The sequence below is a fragment of the Tachysurus fulvidraco genome, chromosome 1 (assembly GCF_022655615.1).
Source record: "Tachysurus fulvidraco isolate hzauxx_2018 chromosome 1, HZAU_PFXX_2.0, whole genome shotgun sequence".
NCBI classification, from domain to species: domain Eukaryota; kingdom Metazoa; phylum Chordata; class Actinopteri; order Siluriformes; family Bagridae; genus Tachysurus; species Tachysurus fulvidraco.
The window spans coordinates 39,292,100-39,307,173 of record NC_062518.1 but is presented as its reverse complement, the minus strand read 5'-3'; the positions used below and the strand labels follow the sequence as shown (position 1 = coordinate 39,307,173).

General features: G+C 34.4%; 1 protein-coding gene across 1 annotated transcript in view; it reads right to left on the bottom strand.

Annotated features, from left to right (window-relative positions):
* Nucleotides 1–6,421: 6,421 nt before the first annotated feature.
* Nucleotides 6,422–15,074, bottom strand: part of vax2 (ventral anterior homeobox 2) — a 17,505-nt gene continuing 8,852 nt past the window's right edge. Inside the window, exon 3 of the mRNA XM_027178262.2 lies at nucleotides 6,422–9,760. Within this exon, the coding sequence (XP_027034063.1) occupies nucleotides 9,269–9,760 (492 nt within the window). The 3' untranslated portion in view covers nucleotides 6,422–9,268. The remainder of the gene's footprint in view (nucleotides 9,761–15,074) is intronic.

Below are 15,074 nucleotides of genomic sequence, written 5' to 3'. Positions count from 1 at the left end.
GCAATAATATTGTTAGAATTTTTAATAATGGATTTTTTGTTTCTCACACCTTTTCCTTCTTCATTAATCATTTTCCCTCATCTTTCATTAATAAAGGTCACTCATATGCCTGTTCTATTCATTTGACCTAATCTGCCCTGACAGCTTCATACTGTAATTGGTGCTAAAACCCAGATGGATGGGGCCCTAATTTACTGTTTCTAATAAAGAGAGGTGGCTGAGGGGTGGAAGAAAGGAGGAAGGCTTGATTTGTTGGTTATAGATACAGAAGCTGTAAACACCCCAGACCTCAGGCCTGACAGTTTGAGCAGGCTTTTGTTCACACATTTGTTTAACAGAGAGTATTCCCCAACCCGCCCTCTTCTTCTGGGCCTTAGTTGTACCCGATGCTTCAGTATGTCTCTTTATTAAACAGTGCCTCAGTTTCTCCCTCTTCCCCTTGCTATTTTATTTCTAAGTTAGTTTGTTCCCACATATATTTGATCATAATACACACATTTATGCATGGCTGTGTATGGTTGTGTAAATGTGTTGATGAATGCATGTATCTCTGAATTCTCATTTCAGTGTGTGTGTGTGTGTGTGTGTGTGTGTGTGTGTGTGTGTGTGTGTGTGTGTGTGTGTGTGTGTGTGTGAGTGTGTGTGTGTGTGTGTGTGTGTGTGTGTGCGTGTGCATGTATTAATTTTCACGTTATCATTAATATATTTAATCACAAGTAACAGGTAATATGCAATATAAAATCACTCTTGAATGGAAAATACTGAATGACAACCTGTGACCTGTGTGTGTGTCCTTTAAATTTAAGGCTTTCTATGGTTGTACCACTGTTTATTTTACTGTTCAGGCACATACATCCAAATCAACTTTGCATACAAGACATCATGACCATAAACTAGACCAGACCAGACCAAAGAACAACATGCAAGGTACAAACATCAAGATGATATTTCAGTGTCTATGATTTACAAATCCAGGAGTTCACAGTATTTCTTCCTCCTAGAAAGGAGAGCAAAGGAGTCCGCAGGGACATGGAGGGTAATTGATTCTGAACAGATATGAGGAGAAACAAAACACATTCACAGTTAGTGTGTGGGAGTGCTGGTACATGGCACAAAAGCAAAAGGCATAAAGACCAAGTTGTCCTTGGGTGGGGGTATAAAATTGGAAGTGAAAATTGGGGTCAATAGGTCTAGCAGTGAGTAGGTGGATTTAGGCGGGAAATATGTTAGTTTTTATACAGAGAATGTCTGGCTACACACCTCATTCAAGTCCTCACATCAGAGTCACAATGAAAAGGAAGAGGCCATCGACACAACATGCTGGCTTAGCTGGCATTTTCTGTTTATCTTTTATTTTCATTATAATTCAATGTGCAATCATTATAATAGAACACAAGGGTTCATGACTAAAAAGTTAAAATCAGAAATTTACTGTAAGACATACACGGAGACAACAGTGAATGATGAGAAAATGAGAAATTGTGAAATGAGAAATCTTTATTTCCCTGTTTTTACTGTTTAATGTTCATATTATTAACAAAGGGAAAACAGTCTTATTGATAAAGGACATGTCTTACGTATAAGATGAAGACATCAAACTAATATTTCAACCCTCATATATAGTTTAAATAGTAATGTCAATAATACAAGGGCCTATAAAAAACATTAAGAACAGACCCAAAAAAGACCTAGGAAATTGTTCATGCTCTGTAAATATCAGCTGCTTTGTAAATTACATTCATTTTAAGTCACTCCTGAAGTCTCTTGATTCTCTGGCAGAAGTTAAATTTATCTTTGGGTGTTTGATTCTAATCAAACATTTGCCTTTTTAGTCACCAGTGTTGAATATATGTATGCATATATGGAAAGTTGCATCCAATTGCAACCTTTAGATTAATATGGAGAAATACACAAAAGGATACAGATTATATGCTATTAAATATTATATCATTTTCAATCCTATTTATATATTCTATTCAAGTCTGGGGTAACTGAGGGTGTTACACCCAATATTTAATATTTTATGGGTAATTTATACAATATTCAATATAGCTCAATTTTTGAATTATGAATAATGAAAAATGTTCAGAAAAATAAACTGTAAAAAAACTAGTGGCATTAGTGTTTGTAAAACAACAACTGTAAAATAAAAGTAAAATGTTATAATTTAAATAAAGTACAAAAACAATAGAAACAGAGAACAGCAGAGAAACAGTAAATTTACAGGTATTTCCCTGACTATTTCAATCAAGCACCTTAGGTTCTACAGAGAAACACAGTTATTTTACAGGTAGTAAATACTAATAATATATCTAATTACTAATAACAGGTAGTAAATAATAATAATAATAAATCATTAGAATCAAACACCTTCAATTAACTGTTAACACATGCTCAATATTGTAAGATACATTTTCTGTGAACTATTTTAATTTTCACTGTAAATTTAGTAACTGTAAACAGATCTTCAGAGACTCCCAGAATAAACTATTTATTATTTTATTAATCTATTAATTATTCAGCATATTAGGTCAATCTGTACCATAAATGACTGAGCATCATAGAAGATAAAGAACAGTCCTCCTCCAAATTAACAGTAATCAGCTGTATCCTTGGTGCATCTGTTGTATACTTTTTATAAACAGTAAACAAACAAGCAAACAAGCAAACAAGCAAACAAACAAACAAACAAACAAACAAACAAACAAATAAATGGCTAATATTCTCTGAAAAGCCCTTAAAAAGTAATATTTTCAAAGTTGTTAAAATGGACAAATATCATGACTTATATACTGAAGTTGATACTAACTAATGATGGACTTGTCTTTTAGTATTATTAGAGTAATAATCATCATCATAGCATTCCTGATAGGAATTCTACACCGGGATTTTGCTTGATTGCGACATAAAGTGAGTGTGTTTCTTGGTTAATATTATTGAGGTTCAAATGCACTGAGTTTGAGTGTGTGTGCGTGTTTTAGTGATGTACTATCTTAACACAGTACATGCTAGGATACATTCAAGTACTTTCTAACTTTTTTCTCCATGTACTGCTTTTCCTGTTTTGAAATGCTTCACTGTAACCTGCCTGAATGTATTTTTCTCTCACACACCTGCAAAAATATTTTTTTGCTAAATTTGTATGCAGAATTTCAGAGTTTGAATGTAAAAGTACTGTATACTGAAATATAAAATGAATAAGATTTACTTTAAAATTGCAAAGAAAAATGTTAAATTGTTAGTATGGCCAAAAATCTACTGTATGTTTTGTCAGGTTCAAATGCAGATAATTATTTTCCATCTAAAAAAATATTCTCAAAAATTAATTGTAAAAATATTCACATAATATGTAACTAACATTTGGGATGTTTCTTTACAGAAAATGTCCATAATTTTACTGCATTTTGTGTACAATTGAAAAAAAAAATAATAGTGACATTTTCCAAAACATTGTTTTTAGAGTGTGTCATTTAATTTAGAAATTCTTTTCATGAGGCTATAATCCTATTTGTGTAATTCTTATTTAGGGCTATAGCTCAGAATATTTCTGTCTTGTCTCTGTGATGGAGATTATATTAATTATAATAATTAATTATTTAATAATTCCTATTTTTTATTTTAAATTATTTTGGAGTAATTATTTAATAAAACCCTACAAATTCCTATTTTCTTATTTTCAGTCTAGTGGTCTCTTTGTTTTTGAATCCCACTTTACATCATACCAAAATCCATTTAATGAAACACTTGTCTAGTCCCTGTCCTCAACTCACACTTCTTTATCTTCCTTTATGAAAATCCATTTGGGTATGAAGGGCCTGAGGAGATGGCATAAAGAAAAAAAGGAAATAAAGCTTTCAGGCTTGTCTGCTATGTTTTCTCTTATAATAACAAAACACAGTTTCATCATCAGGACGTCATACAACTGCAAACATAGTCAAAAAATAGTGAATAATGAATCAGAGTAAGAGGAGAGGTTCTTGAGGTTGTTCTACGACCATCTGTCTTACTTGTTCCATCATGTAGAATAAAAAACAGAACATGTTTTTATCTAGTAGAATGCATATACTTATTATTTTATAAAATTGATTAATTGCTTGCCTAAAATTCACATGAATGCTAAACTGTTGTACTTTTCCTACTTTTCTTTTACCTCTTTCCCTTTTCTGTAGGAGTTCTCATTTCAGGTTCTCTCCCAGGAATGTCAAATGATTCCTTAATGTTCAAGTCAGTAGATTGTGTGAAGCATGTCAAAACAAGCAGGCTTAATCGCGCCCTGGCTGAGAAAAGTGGACCATGCTAGGAAGCTGATAAACCCTAGGGGTCAGCCTGCAATTAGTCCCCAAGGGGGACAAATTTGAACTAAGCCCACCTTTGGCGCATGCACCTCGGAGACGTCCCCCTTGTCCTCCCTGTTTCTCTTGCACTAATCCTGTTGGCCTCACAGCTGATCCAATTCCTCTCCCCATTCTGGCGTCCCCAGTGGATGATCTATGGCCCAATGCACCTCACAGTGGGTCACATGATTTGTGCAGGTGTAGAGGGGTCTTCCAGCCCCACCACCCCCCAATTAGTGACCCTAATTAGTGAAGAGGCCTCCTGCAGGGTCACTGAACAGGGACTAGGGAGAGAGCGGATGGATGAAGAAAAGAGAAGGAGGTAGGAAAAAAGGGAGGGAGGAGAGCAGTACAGTGATGCATGGCATAAGCTGTGGAGGCCAGAACCAGACCTAACACAACAGGCTTAACACTGATTACTTTAACCAAAACAAGAAAAAAAGAGAAAATGGAGCATACAAGTTTCAATCTAATTAAAAATATTTTTCACTTTTCTGTAGTCTCTGAATATTCCCCTGCTTTACGGAGTCATAGAAGAGAAAAGGGTATAAATGTATTGTTGAAATTAATTATTTTTTAAAAATAAAAACCTAAAAAGAAAACTTTGCATAACTATATTCTGTAGGACTTCAATTATTTAATTATTCATTTCATATTAACTGCACATTATGTTGAATAATTCCAACATTCTCTCCAATAATTTTATCTTGGTTACATGTATAGCATAACACAGAACATCTCTTAAGTAAAGGTGTTGCCTACCTTTATTTGTGACACAGCTGTCGGGTTCTGAACCCCTATCCTCAGCTGCTCTACACAAATCACCAGGCCACCCATTTAGTGCTCACTCTCCCCATCCATACACTCTGTTGAAGAAAAGATGCCAATCATTTTAATTGGCACCCTGGAGTTGATTGTCTCAGCAAGCTTCAGAAAGAGAGTGCAGCTCCAAGAGGAAGGAGGGCACCAATCCATGTGGTTAAACATATTGTGGACATTTGGGCCTGAATTTTCTTGAAGAATAAAATAGTTGCCCCCTTACAGGACATAAAAGAATTTTATGTTTCCACAGAATTGCTATAGACAAACTGAAGGCTGGACTGGTAAATAATTAATACAATTTATGAGAGGTTCTTTTTACAAGTTGTGATTTTACCTTAGCTGGAAAAGAAGTCCATGTTACATTCATTATTTTTCTGCTCATAATTTACTGCTCGAAATTATTGCCTACTGCATCTGTAATGCATGCAACAGGACATATTGAACCAATAATAATAACAACAATATTTATTATTATTATTATTATTATTATTATTATTATTATTATTATTATTATTATTATTATTATTATTATTACTGAAACTGGTTTGCCCATTTTCACAAAACAAGAAAAAAAAGTTTATTTTTGAAAAAGACGTTATTAATATATGTTTTGTTTCACACTTATTATTATTATTATTTCACCCACACATACACAGCTAGCTTTTCAGACACTACTGAGGCTCACTACATGTTGTGAACCATATTCTGCAAAATAATTAAATGACTTTCTTGTTAATAAAATGGACATTCATAAATGGTGGTAACCTTGTGATTTTCTCACATGCAACAAATACATTCATGATCCTTTTATGAATATGTGATACATAAGTACTAGGGTTAAATGTTGCTTCAGAAGTTAGGATATTGTGCTAGTAGATAGAGAGGAGTTAAAATCCGACTATTGCTGGAGAATCATTCTGAAATCACTCTGTCTTGAGCAAGACTCTGAATTACTCAGCTCTGTCCGTATATATATTTTTTCTCAGCTGTAAGTTACTTTCATTAAGTCTTTGGAATTAATACAAGGTATTATTCGATGAGTAAATAATGTCTCCTGTATGGCAAATAAAAAAAAAACATTGTATGTTAAATGTAAAGACGTAAATGAAATGAGACATACTCAAAAATTAATTACATAGACATATATTTATATTCATATGAATAAAAATACATATTATACAATATTTTGGCTTCCATAGCCTGAGCATTAAAATTGCTCCTTCACCAAAAACACACAAAAATGTATTTCTTTTTAAATAAGTGCAAACTGTTAATGTGACAAACAAATGTAAAGCATTTTATAAAGGGCTTTTTTCCAACATTACTTTTTTGTTTTTTACTGTAATATGACACAATACCAACATGAAAATACTGTGCAAAGACTCAAATGGAATATTTACATATGTTTAATGTTAATATTTTTTCAAATTTGTTTAAAAAAGAGTTCCTATAAGTGCCACATATGTATTGACATGATTACATAAAGATTTACTGTCAAAAAATGGTTTATGGCTTGTATAAGAACAAGAACACTGATTCACATAACCTTGTTTCTCAAACGTAAAACCAGTAAGAGTTTATATTACAATCAAAATACCATGGAAAGTTAGAAATCTCTTTTACCTTGTTACTTTGTTCTTCAGCTTTGCCAGATATTTCACAGTGTAATTTATGTTGTAAGAACTACATTTAATGTTTAAAACAAATGAGTAGATGGTTACATTTAGAAGATTTAGTGAGGAATTTAGCACTTTAATATTAATTTTTGTTTTTAACCATTTCACTTTGTTTCAGGTTTATAATGCTTCTCTTTCATCCACATACACCTGCTCAAATGCATGACAGTACAAACTAATTAATTTTCTGCTTAAAATGCAATACATTTGGGTATCTGAGTGTCAAAACAATCCTTTGCTTGGTAAAAGAAACAATTCAGTACATTTTCAATACTGATTATTCAAAAAGATCAGCAGTTCCACAAAAGTATGGAAACCCATATGGTGCACACAGGATAACAGGGGTAAAAGGGCAATAGCCTCAATAGATTTACTTTATTTACAAGGGTCAAAATTTCTCAGACAAAGAGCTCTCGTCTCAGTACCCTAAACAAATTATAACATTGAATAGGGAAGTCCAGTAATGATTAAAAAAAAACAACCAACACTGATTCAGTGTTTAAATGAACAGGAACAATAAAATATTGCCTACAATGGCCATGACATTTTCTAAGGTTCATGGTAGCAGTAGTGTGACCATGAGCTTTTGATAAATAACAGAAAACATTGATTTATTCTGGCTGTATATATTCTAATCCTGCAGCTCAATCTGACATTACCTGTTTGCGACACACAACAATTTTTGATTTCTTAACCTCAGTGAAAGCTCTGGCTTTCCAGACACAGAAAATAAGAGATACATGGGACAAAAAACACTGAAGGTGTCTGGGTACTACTTCATTTTATCTGGGAGTGAACAGAAAAGTGTTAAGAATTAAATATATGAAAATAAAGTGCTTAGATTTCATGGCAATGAATGAGGTGCTACCTAAGGCCTTAAAACCTTAAAATATATGGAACTAATGACAAAGAGTTTGATGACTCTTCCTGAGGTTTATTCCACTGCTTTATCAGTCACTATGACAATTAAAGTCACGATGCAAGCTCTAGGTTCAGAAACCGGTCAAACCAGTGTAAACATCTAAAGAAAGCAGTTCCAAATCATGTAGTGGAGAAACAAAACTAGGACTAACCTTAGTCTTTCCTTTCACTGATTTAGGAGAACTGAAGAGAACATAACAAGAAATAAAATGAACAGACTGCTAAGAGTTGCATTTTTGACCCATCAGATTTTACTATCAATTAAGTTAAACAATGCTTTCATGCCTTCCATGTGCTTTGTTAATAAACAGATATTGTTTGAGAATGTGTGCATATGTGAATGAAATGATTTAGATCTGTTCAGTCAATAAATTATCACTGCACATTGCACAATAATAGACAAGTAAGACATATAACTTGTAGTCTGATTAAACAAACATACATCCTACATAGTACTTTTGGACATTTGGAAATAAGTGGCTAATTAGAAGAAGTATGGGAAATGACACATAAGATTTATCCTTGCAGAATCTATGATGCTACACAATCATTTATGATCATGGTGCAAAACAATTAAAGACATATTATCTCTGCATGAACTTGAACTGCTTTCTCATGCATTTGAGATCTAATTCATAACTTAATTTTTAAACATAATAAAAGAACATAATTTTTTAGTTTTACATGACTTAATTATCAGTAATAATAATATGCCGTTAATATTTACTAATATGTTCCTCAGTGAACGACCATCTTTAAATTATACAAAACTGGGGAAAGATTTACACATAAGAAAGCACAACAATTTGGCATTATTATTGTGTGTTTCTCACAATCCCACCCTTACATGCATGCCCAAGAGTAAACTAAACATTGATGATAAACTTACCCCTAATTACAATACCAGTTAAGAGCAGCTTAAAAAGTACCACAGGTCCAAACATAGTGATATGATCATTCATTTGTCTTTTTTAAAACACATTTGGATACAGTATCTGTAAAGCAGTATTTGCCTTTCACATAACGTAGCATTAGAAATAGTGATGTCTTTCTAATACAGACAAAATCTAAGCCTGAGGCTGTTTGCAATGTACACACACGAGAGAGAGAGAGAGAGAGAGAGAGAGAGAGAGAGAGAGAGAGAGAGAGAGAGAGAGAGAGAGAGAGAGAGAGAGAGAGAGAGAGAGAGATATGAAAGAAAACTATGAGCATCTGTAAAGAAGATGGCACTTAAATACAGGATGCAGAAGTGGACAATTAAATTCATGCTTAATGGAAAGCAGAAGCTGCAGTCTTTTTTTTTTCATTATCTTAGTGTGGCAAAAATGATCAGCACAGCTTGGAAATTTAGGAGATGAAGGAATATAATATGGAGGTTAAATCTCTCCATATTTGTTTAATTTCAAAAATCAGCTCCTTCATCTATAACCTCCACTATAGCTGAAAAAGAGACAAAATTGCACCCTTTGGTAAATGTGGGGCATTCCTTAGTTGTCTAGAAAGTGATTCAAGTCTTTAGGATACTGTCTTCTTTGCTCCCAAGTCTCCATCTTTTCTCTCTGTCCTTGTATAGGGCTCAAAAGCTGATGATCCACATCCATAACTTGTTGTGAGTTCATGATGAGCACCACTCATAAGTGGCATGGAAAAAAGGGATGGGGGTGCTACCCCAAGCCTCGGTGAGGGCGGCGTAGCACCGAGTGAGGAAAGCGATAGGCCAAAAGTTCCCGCACTACTAGCCACAATTGCTGGAGATGTGACTGTACTGCTTACCCCGGGAGAGGAAGACACAGATGGCCCTCCAAGGAGTGAGCCATTTGCAGCATGTGGCGGTGCAAGCAGTGGGTTTGGAGGAGGTGCAGGCACTGACAGCAAGCGCCCTTGCTCAAGCAGACGCAGAATGTTACATGTGGCCAGTGACTCAGAGGTGGATGAAGAGCGCTTGTCTGAGTCTTTGGTCTGGTCTTTCTTCTGCTTGGTACGTCGGTTCTGGAACCAGACTTTCACCTGGGGAATACACAGAAATTGATTGAACTCATACAATAATAGTCTAAATCCAGAGTTCATCATAAATCAACAATTGAAGACATATACATTACTGAAAATTAATTTCAGCATACTCCTACATGTACCTAGTGACTACCTGAAAGTGTGTCTGAATGCCTGAGACAGAAAGATGATTAGAAGAGCTAAACTATTTTCTGCTATTGTTCACTATTCACTAATTTTCTTTTTTGTGTAGTGTGTTGCAGCAGTTGACCTTTAGAAATAGAGAAAAAATCAGCCAAAAATGCATTCAGATTAGATTGAATTTAAATTTTTCCTGACCAAAATTAGAAGAGCAAGGGCAGTCATGCTATTTTGCATTGTCCTCCAATAATAAAATTAATTATTGTGGGAAGTAAAATAGGAATACTGAATCGAGCAATGCACAACAATACTAGTCTGTGGAGCAAAGCAACAGCAGATTTCACCACTTAAAATTAAGATACATATGTACATTTAATTAACACATGAAGCCACAAAGCAGCATACAAATCACCATGTGTGCATTTATGTGTACGTCATAACTAAAACACACATATAATTACTTTTTTTTTTGTATTTGCACTAAATAGTCCAATAAATCAGTCCAATACATAAAAAATGAACCTCTGTGAAAAATAAGTAGCTGAACAGATAGTCCAGTGGGGATCCACAGAAAATCAAGCAGGCAGGAGAAGTGAGATCATGGCCTCAGCTCGGCTATTAGTGCCTGGATAATGAGATTGGTAGTGATCCCACAAGCATGCTGTTGCCACAGTCTTAATCTAAATACAAACATATTCTTTGGGTCTGGAATACAAGTGTATATTTCAGATAAGGATCTTAAGAGGGCTCTGTGAAATTAAATACATACATCCTTTTCAGTTATTTTAGTGCATTCTATGTTTTCTGCAAGACAAACACAAATACTAATCTTCATTAGCTTTTTCTGGCCACTCCCCCTGCGTACCATTCATCTCTAGTAGACTTTGAAGTGGGTGGAACTTAGCAGACCCAAGAGGAACATAGAGCCAGACCCAAGAGGAACCATCAGGAAAATGATGATAGACAGTGCAAATCTCTATCATATATCTACACTATTGGAATGAAATCCTTTTTAATGAGATCCAGGGTTCAGCCCTGGGGCAGAGATTACAAAAGTGAGATCTGCATGACCTGGATTTCCTCTATCGCCAGAAACACATAAATGTATATCACAATTTCCTGTAGAATGACTATATCATGACACAATTCTGAATATACAAATGATCTTTACACTTAGCAACAGCATTGTATTTTGTATGAAAATACAACAGAAAATATTGGAACTAAATTTAACCATCAAGTGTGATGTTCAAGCTCATAAATCATATCTGGCATGTTTGTGTGCACAAAATAAGCATTGAATATACATATAAACCTGGAGAATTAATCTTATAGAGTAAATGGTGAAAGTCTACATTCTGATTCCTTGACCATTCTGTGACCCATTGTAAAGGTCTCTCAACACCTTGTTATTGTGTGAAACAACTTGATGCATCCTAGTTTTTAGGGGGGTGCCTCCACCCATTGTCACCTTGTAGAAAATGTAGGTCAGGAAAATACAATGCATTGTCTTCAGGAAGTAGGTATTGATATACTACCGGTTATGTCTCATGACAGAGCTCCCAATTAGTTGCACAGTTTGTTACTACTGTATGTACTAATGATTAAACTATTTTACATCCACCACCTGTTTATACATTTAGCATAATTTCCATATCACACTATAAGAATTTTGTGGTTAGTAACAGGCCACAACTTAGGGTGGTCTTTAAGAATGAAACTATGTTATTCCTACTTTTTCAGTTTTTTAATTAAACGCTCATTTCTATGTTAATCTTATGCCACAGAAACTTCCCATTAATTTGTTATGGATCTTCATTATGTATCCTCACCCCACTCCTTCTCCTACCACTCAACTTCTCACCCTGATCATGGCCTGATCCTTAGCCCCAGCCCCTAGTATTACTGAGAGGCATGTTAAAGCAGGTTCAGCCAAGGGTCAACTCTGTCTTAACGAAGGGCTGGGAGATATGGCACGATAAGCTGCCTAAATGCAAAAGCACTTGGACTATTATTAGTCCTGTGCACCACACTTACTGTACTAATATGGTTTGGCTCTTCAGCACTGTGACTTGAAAAGTTGATGTTTAGATAAAGTAATTTTGGGCTTACAATTTGGGGGCTGTGATTGAGCAGATGGCATTTTTGCACTACAGGATAATGTCTGAGACAAGCCATACTGTATGAGCCACAGCAATTGTATTTAACATTTCACACCACTGTCCAAATGTGAGTATGTATGATGGTTCCCATGAAGTGGGGGTTAAGATCTTCACTGTCCGGCAATACCAAGATTCAAATTCATAGAACTTCAATCATAAACAAAGATATTTTACTGTTGAGCTACCACAAGTCTATGAAAAAGAACCAAACAAAATTAACAACATGGCAATCTGCAGACAGTATTGATACCGTATAATTCACAAGTTTATAATGTGCATAGAGAGGCCAGTGTGTTGATCCTGTGTGCCTGGTCAGAATATTACATGTAAAACTCATTCTGGGAAATTCCATTGCTGAATGAATCTTCTGGATTAGCAGGTTTCAATTCTGCTTGATCCAATCAGGTAATGGAATTACACACTGTCTAGAGAATGACACCACAGGCCTGTTCACATGTACTGTGTGAGCACATTTATTCAGATCCAATACAGTACTCATTTCCTTTAGGAATGGGAATTTCAATTATGAGTGCCAAGATAAGCCACACATTCATGAATTTGTGCTAGCAACTAAACTAAATCATTATACAATGCAATTATATAAATATAACCCTAATAGCATGATCCCAGTGGTTCACAGTGCATCTATACTCTAGAAAGGTGCTTCAGGATCCTACAGACAACAAAGACTAAAATGCTGTGAAAGGTATTTTACTTAATGTGGGAGCAAGTTATAAAACAGAAATTAACATGAACATACAGCATTCATTTAATCATCCTTAGTAACTGTTCATAAATGTTAAGCATAGGCTACAAATTTGTTGATATTTTTGCAAAAAAAAAAAAAAAGAAGAAGAACCAAGAAATTTGCTTGAAAATTATAGTGTTTAGATACAAACAAGACTAAAACTGTGCATACAGGATTTTTAAAAACAGTCATGCACTGTCCACTTGGGTTTAAAAACAAATATAAATAGGGATATCTGGAGCTTTTAAAAGCTATTGATATACGTACCATTTAGAAGCTATTGATATATGTACACTTGCATTAGTTATCTCTGGGTAAAATGAATATACTTACTTTAAAAAAAAAACTTTTTTGCACAGAGAAAATATTAGCATGAAAGGCATATTGTCCAGATATTTGCTTTGAGAATCAGATGCCATGCATAACCCCCTAACGTCGTGCAGGACTTTGTCCACTTGTCTACAACTCTTTCTTGTTTTCTGAATTAAATTGAATTCCAGTATATTTCAGACAATCATCTTTGTTTTTGGTTCACATTTTGTTACTAATTTACTATGTGAGCTGTCTTTACAGACATTACAGCTATATTAGATACTGTCTGGACTGGATAAACTGAACAAAAGCACACAGCAGACCTTGGCTCACCAGTTGGATGACGTTTATGGTTAGTTTCTCAGACATGACAAATAGTAAACATTTGTTCTAGTACAAGCAAGGGATAACAACCTGATAATTTTTTATAATATTTATAATTACCATGCCTGCAAACTGCCTCCCAATACATCACAGAAATACTGGTGTTTCTTTTCATTATTGATACATCTGTATATATTAAATAGATCTCATTATGCTTACAAAACAGTGGCAAAGAAGTCATTAAATTGCAAAATTACACAACCAAGTAGCAATAAAATATTGGGTCAGTCTACTAAAAGCTTTGCATTATAGTATTACTAAGTTATATGTCGTAAATTTATCTTGAGCTTCTTTTCTGGAATGCCTAGGAGTGCCTAAATGATATCAAAATGAGTGATGACAAATAGATGTAGAGATTTTAGGTTCATAGAGAAAATCATGCTATGTGGTTGCAAGATATATACAGTACTTGAGTTACTGGTTGCCAATTACTGGTTGGCTGTAGGTCTGGAATAATATTTTTAGGTAAAGATCCTATGTGTAAAACATAGCTTTAACAGAATAATGTTTTGGCTATGGGATTTATTTCGTGTCTCCTCATCCCAGCTCCACATTCAGTTAACAGACACTCAGTATAGTAAAAAGTATAAGTATAAGCTCATAGCATAAGCTCAAATGGCTTTATAACCCAATAGTTATACATAACACATACACTGTATATTTCTTGGTTACTGTTGTACATACAATGTACATAAAGCAAAAATTTTCACAACATATATATATTTTTGGACAGATTTTACTGTCTGTATAACTGGAACATATTCCTATGCACATACTATTCTTATGTACATACTAATCACCATAACTTTATTTATTGTTGTACATATATTTATCCGCACTTGTCCCTTTGCAAATTTTTTCTACTATTTGCAATTCTGGTAAATTATAAATAAATAAACACACACACACACACACACACACACACACACACACACACACACACACACACACACACACACACAGATATATATATATATATATATATATATATATATATATATATTTTTTTTTTTTTTTTTCCAAATATTGGCAAGTGGCAATAACAAAGTTTACATGGCCTTTGAAATGACTAACTTGAATCCTTATGTAGGTATTACAACAGAAGTTTGTAAAAAAAAATACATGATTGTGTCTTGTATCCTGTTTCTAATACAACTTTATGTTTGCTGATTATGTGCTACATAACTAATCATAGCTTACTTAGTTTCAGCATACTAAAATGCCAAATAAATTAGGTTTCTTCAGCTTAGCCTAAAATAAATGCACATTTAAAAAGGCTGTATAGCGCATAGCCAGGGAATTATGTGACACTGGCAACAAGATGATTAATGGTTTATCTCTTACACAATATGTCCCTAGTAAAGCACTGTTGCCTGTTGATCCGGGTTTCCCTCTATGATACACTGGAGCGGGGAGCCATCTGCTGGGGTGGCAACCCAGTCGTACCCATGTTCTGGAGCAGTGCCAGAGTATATTCACTCGTCTCTTTTCAGGACAAGTATTCGTCCTGTGCAAGTATAATTATTTGGTTGGATGAGTTCAATGTCTGTATCTGTTCTCCTGAAAAAACTACAAAGCATTCTAC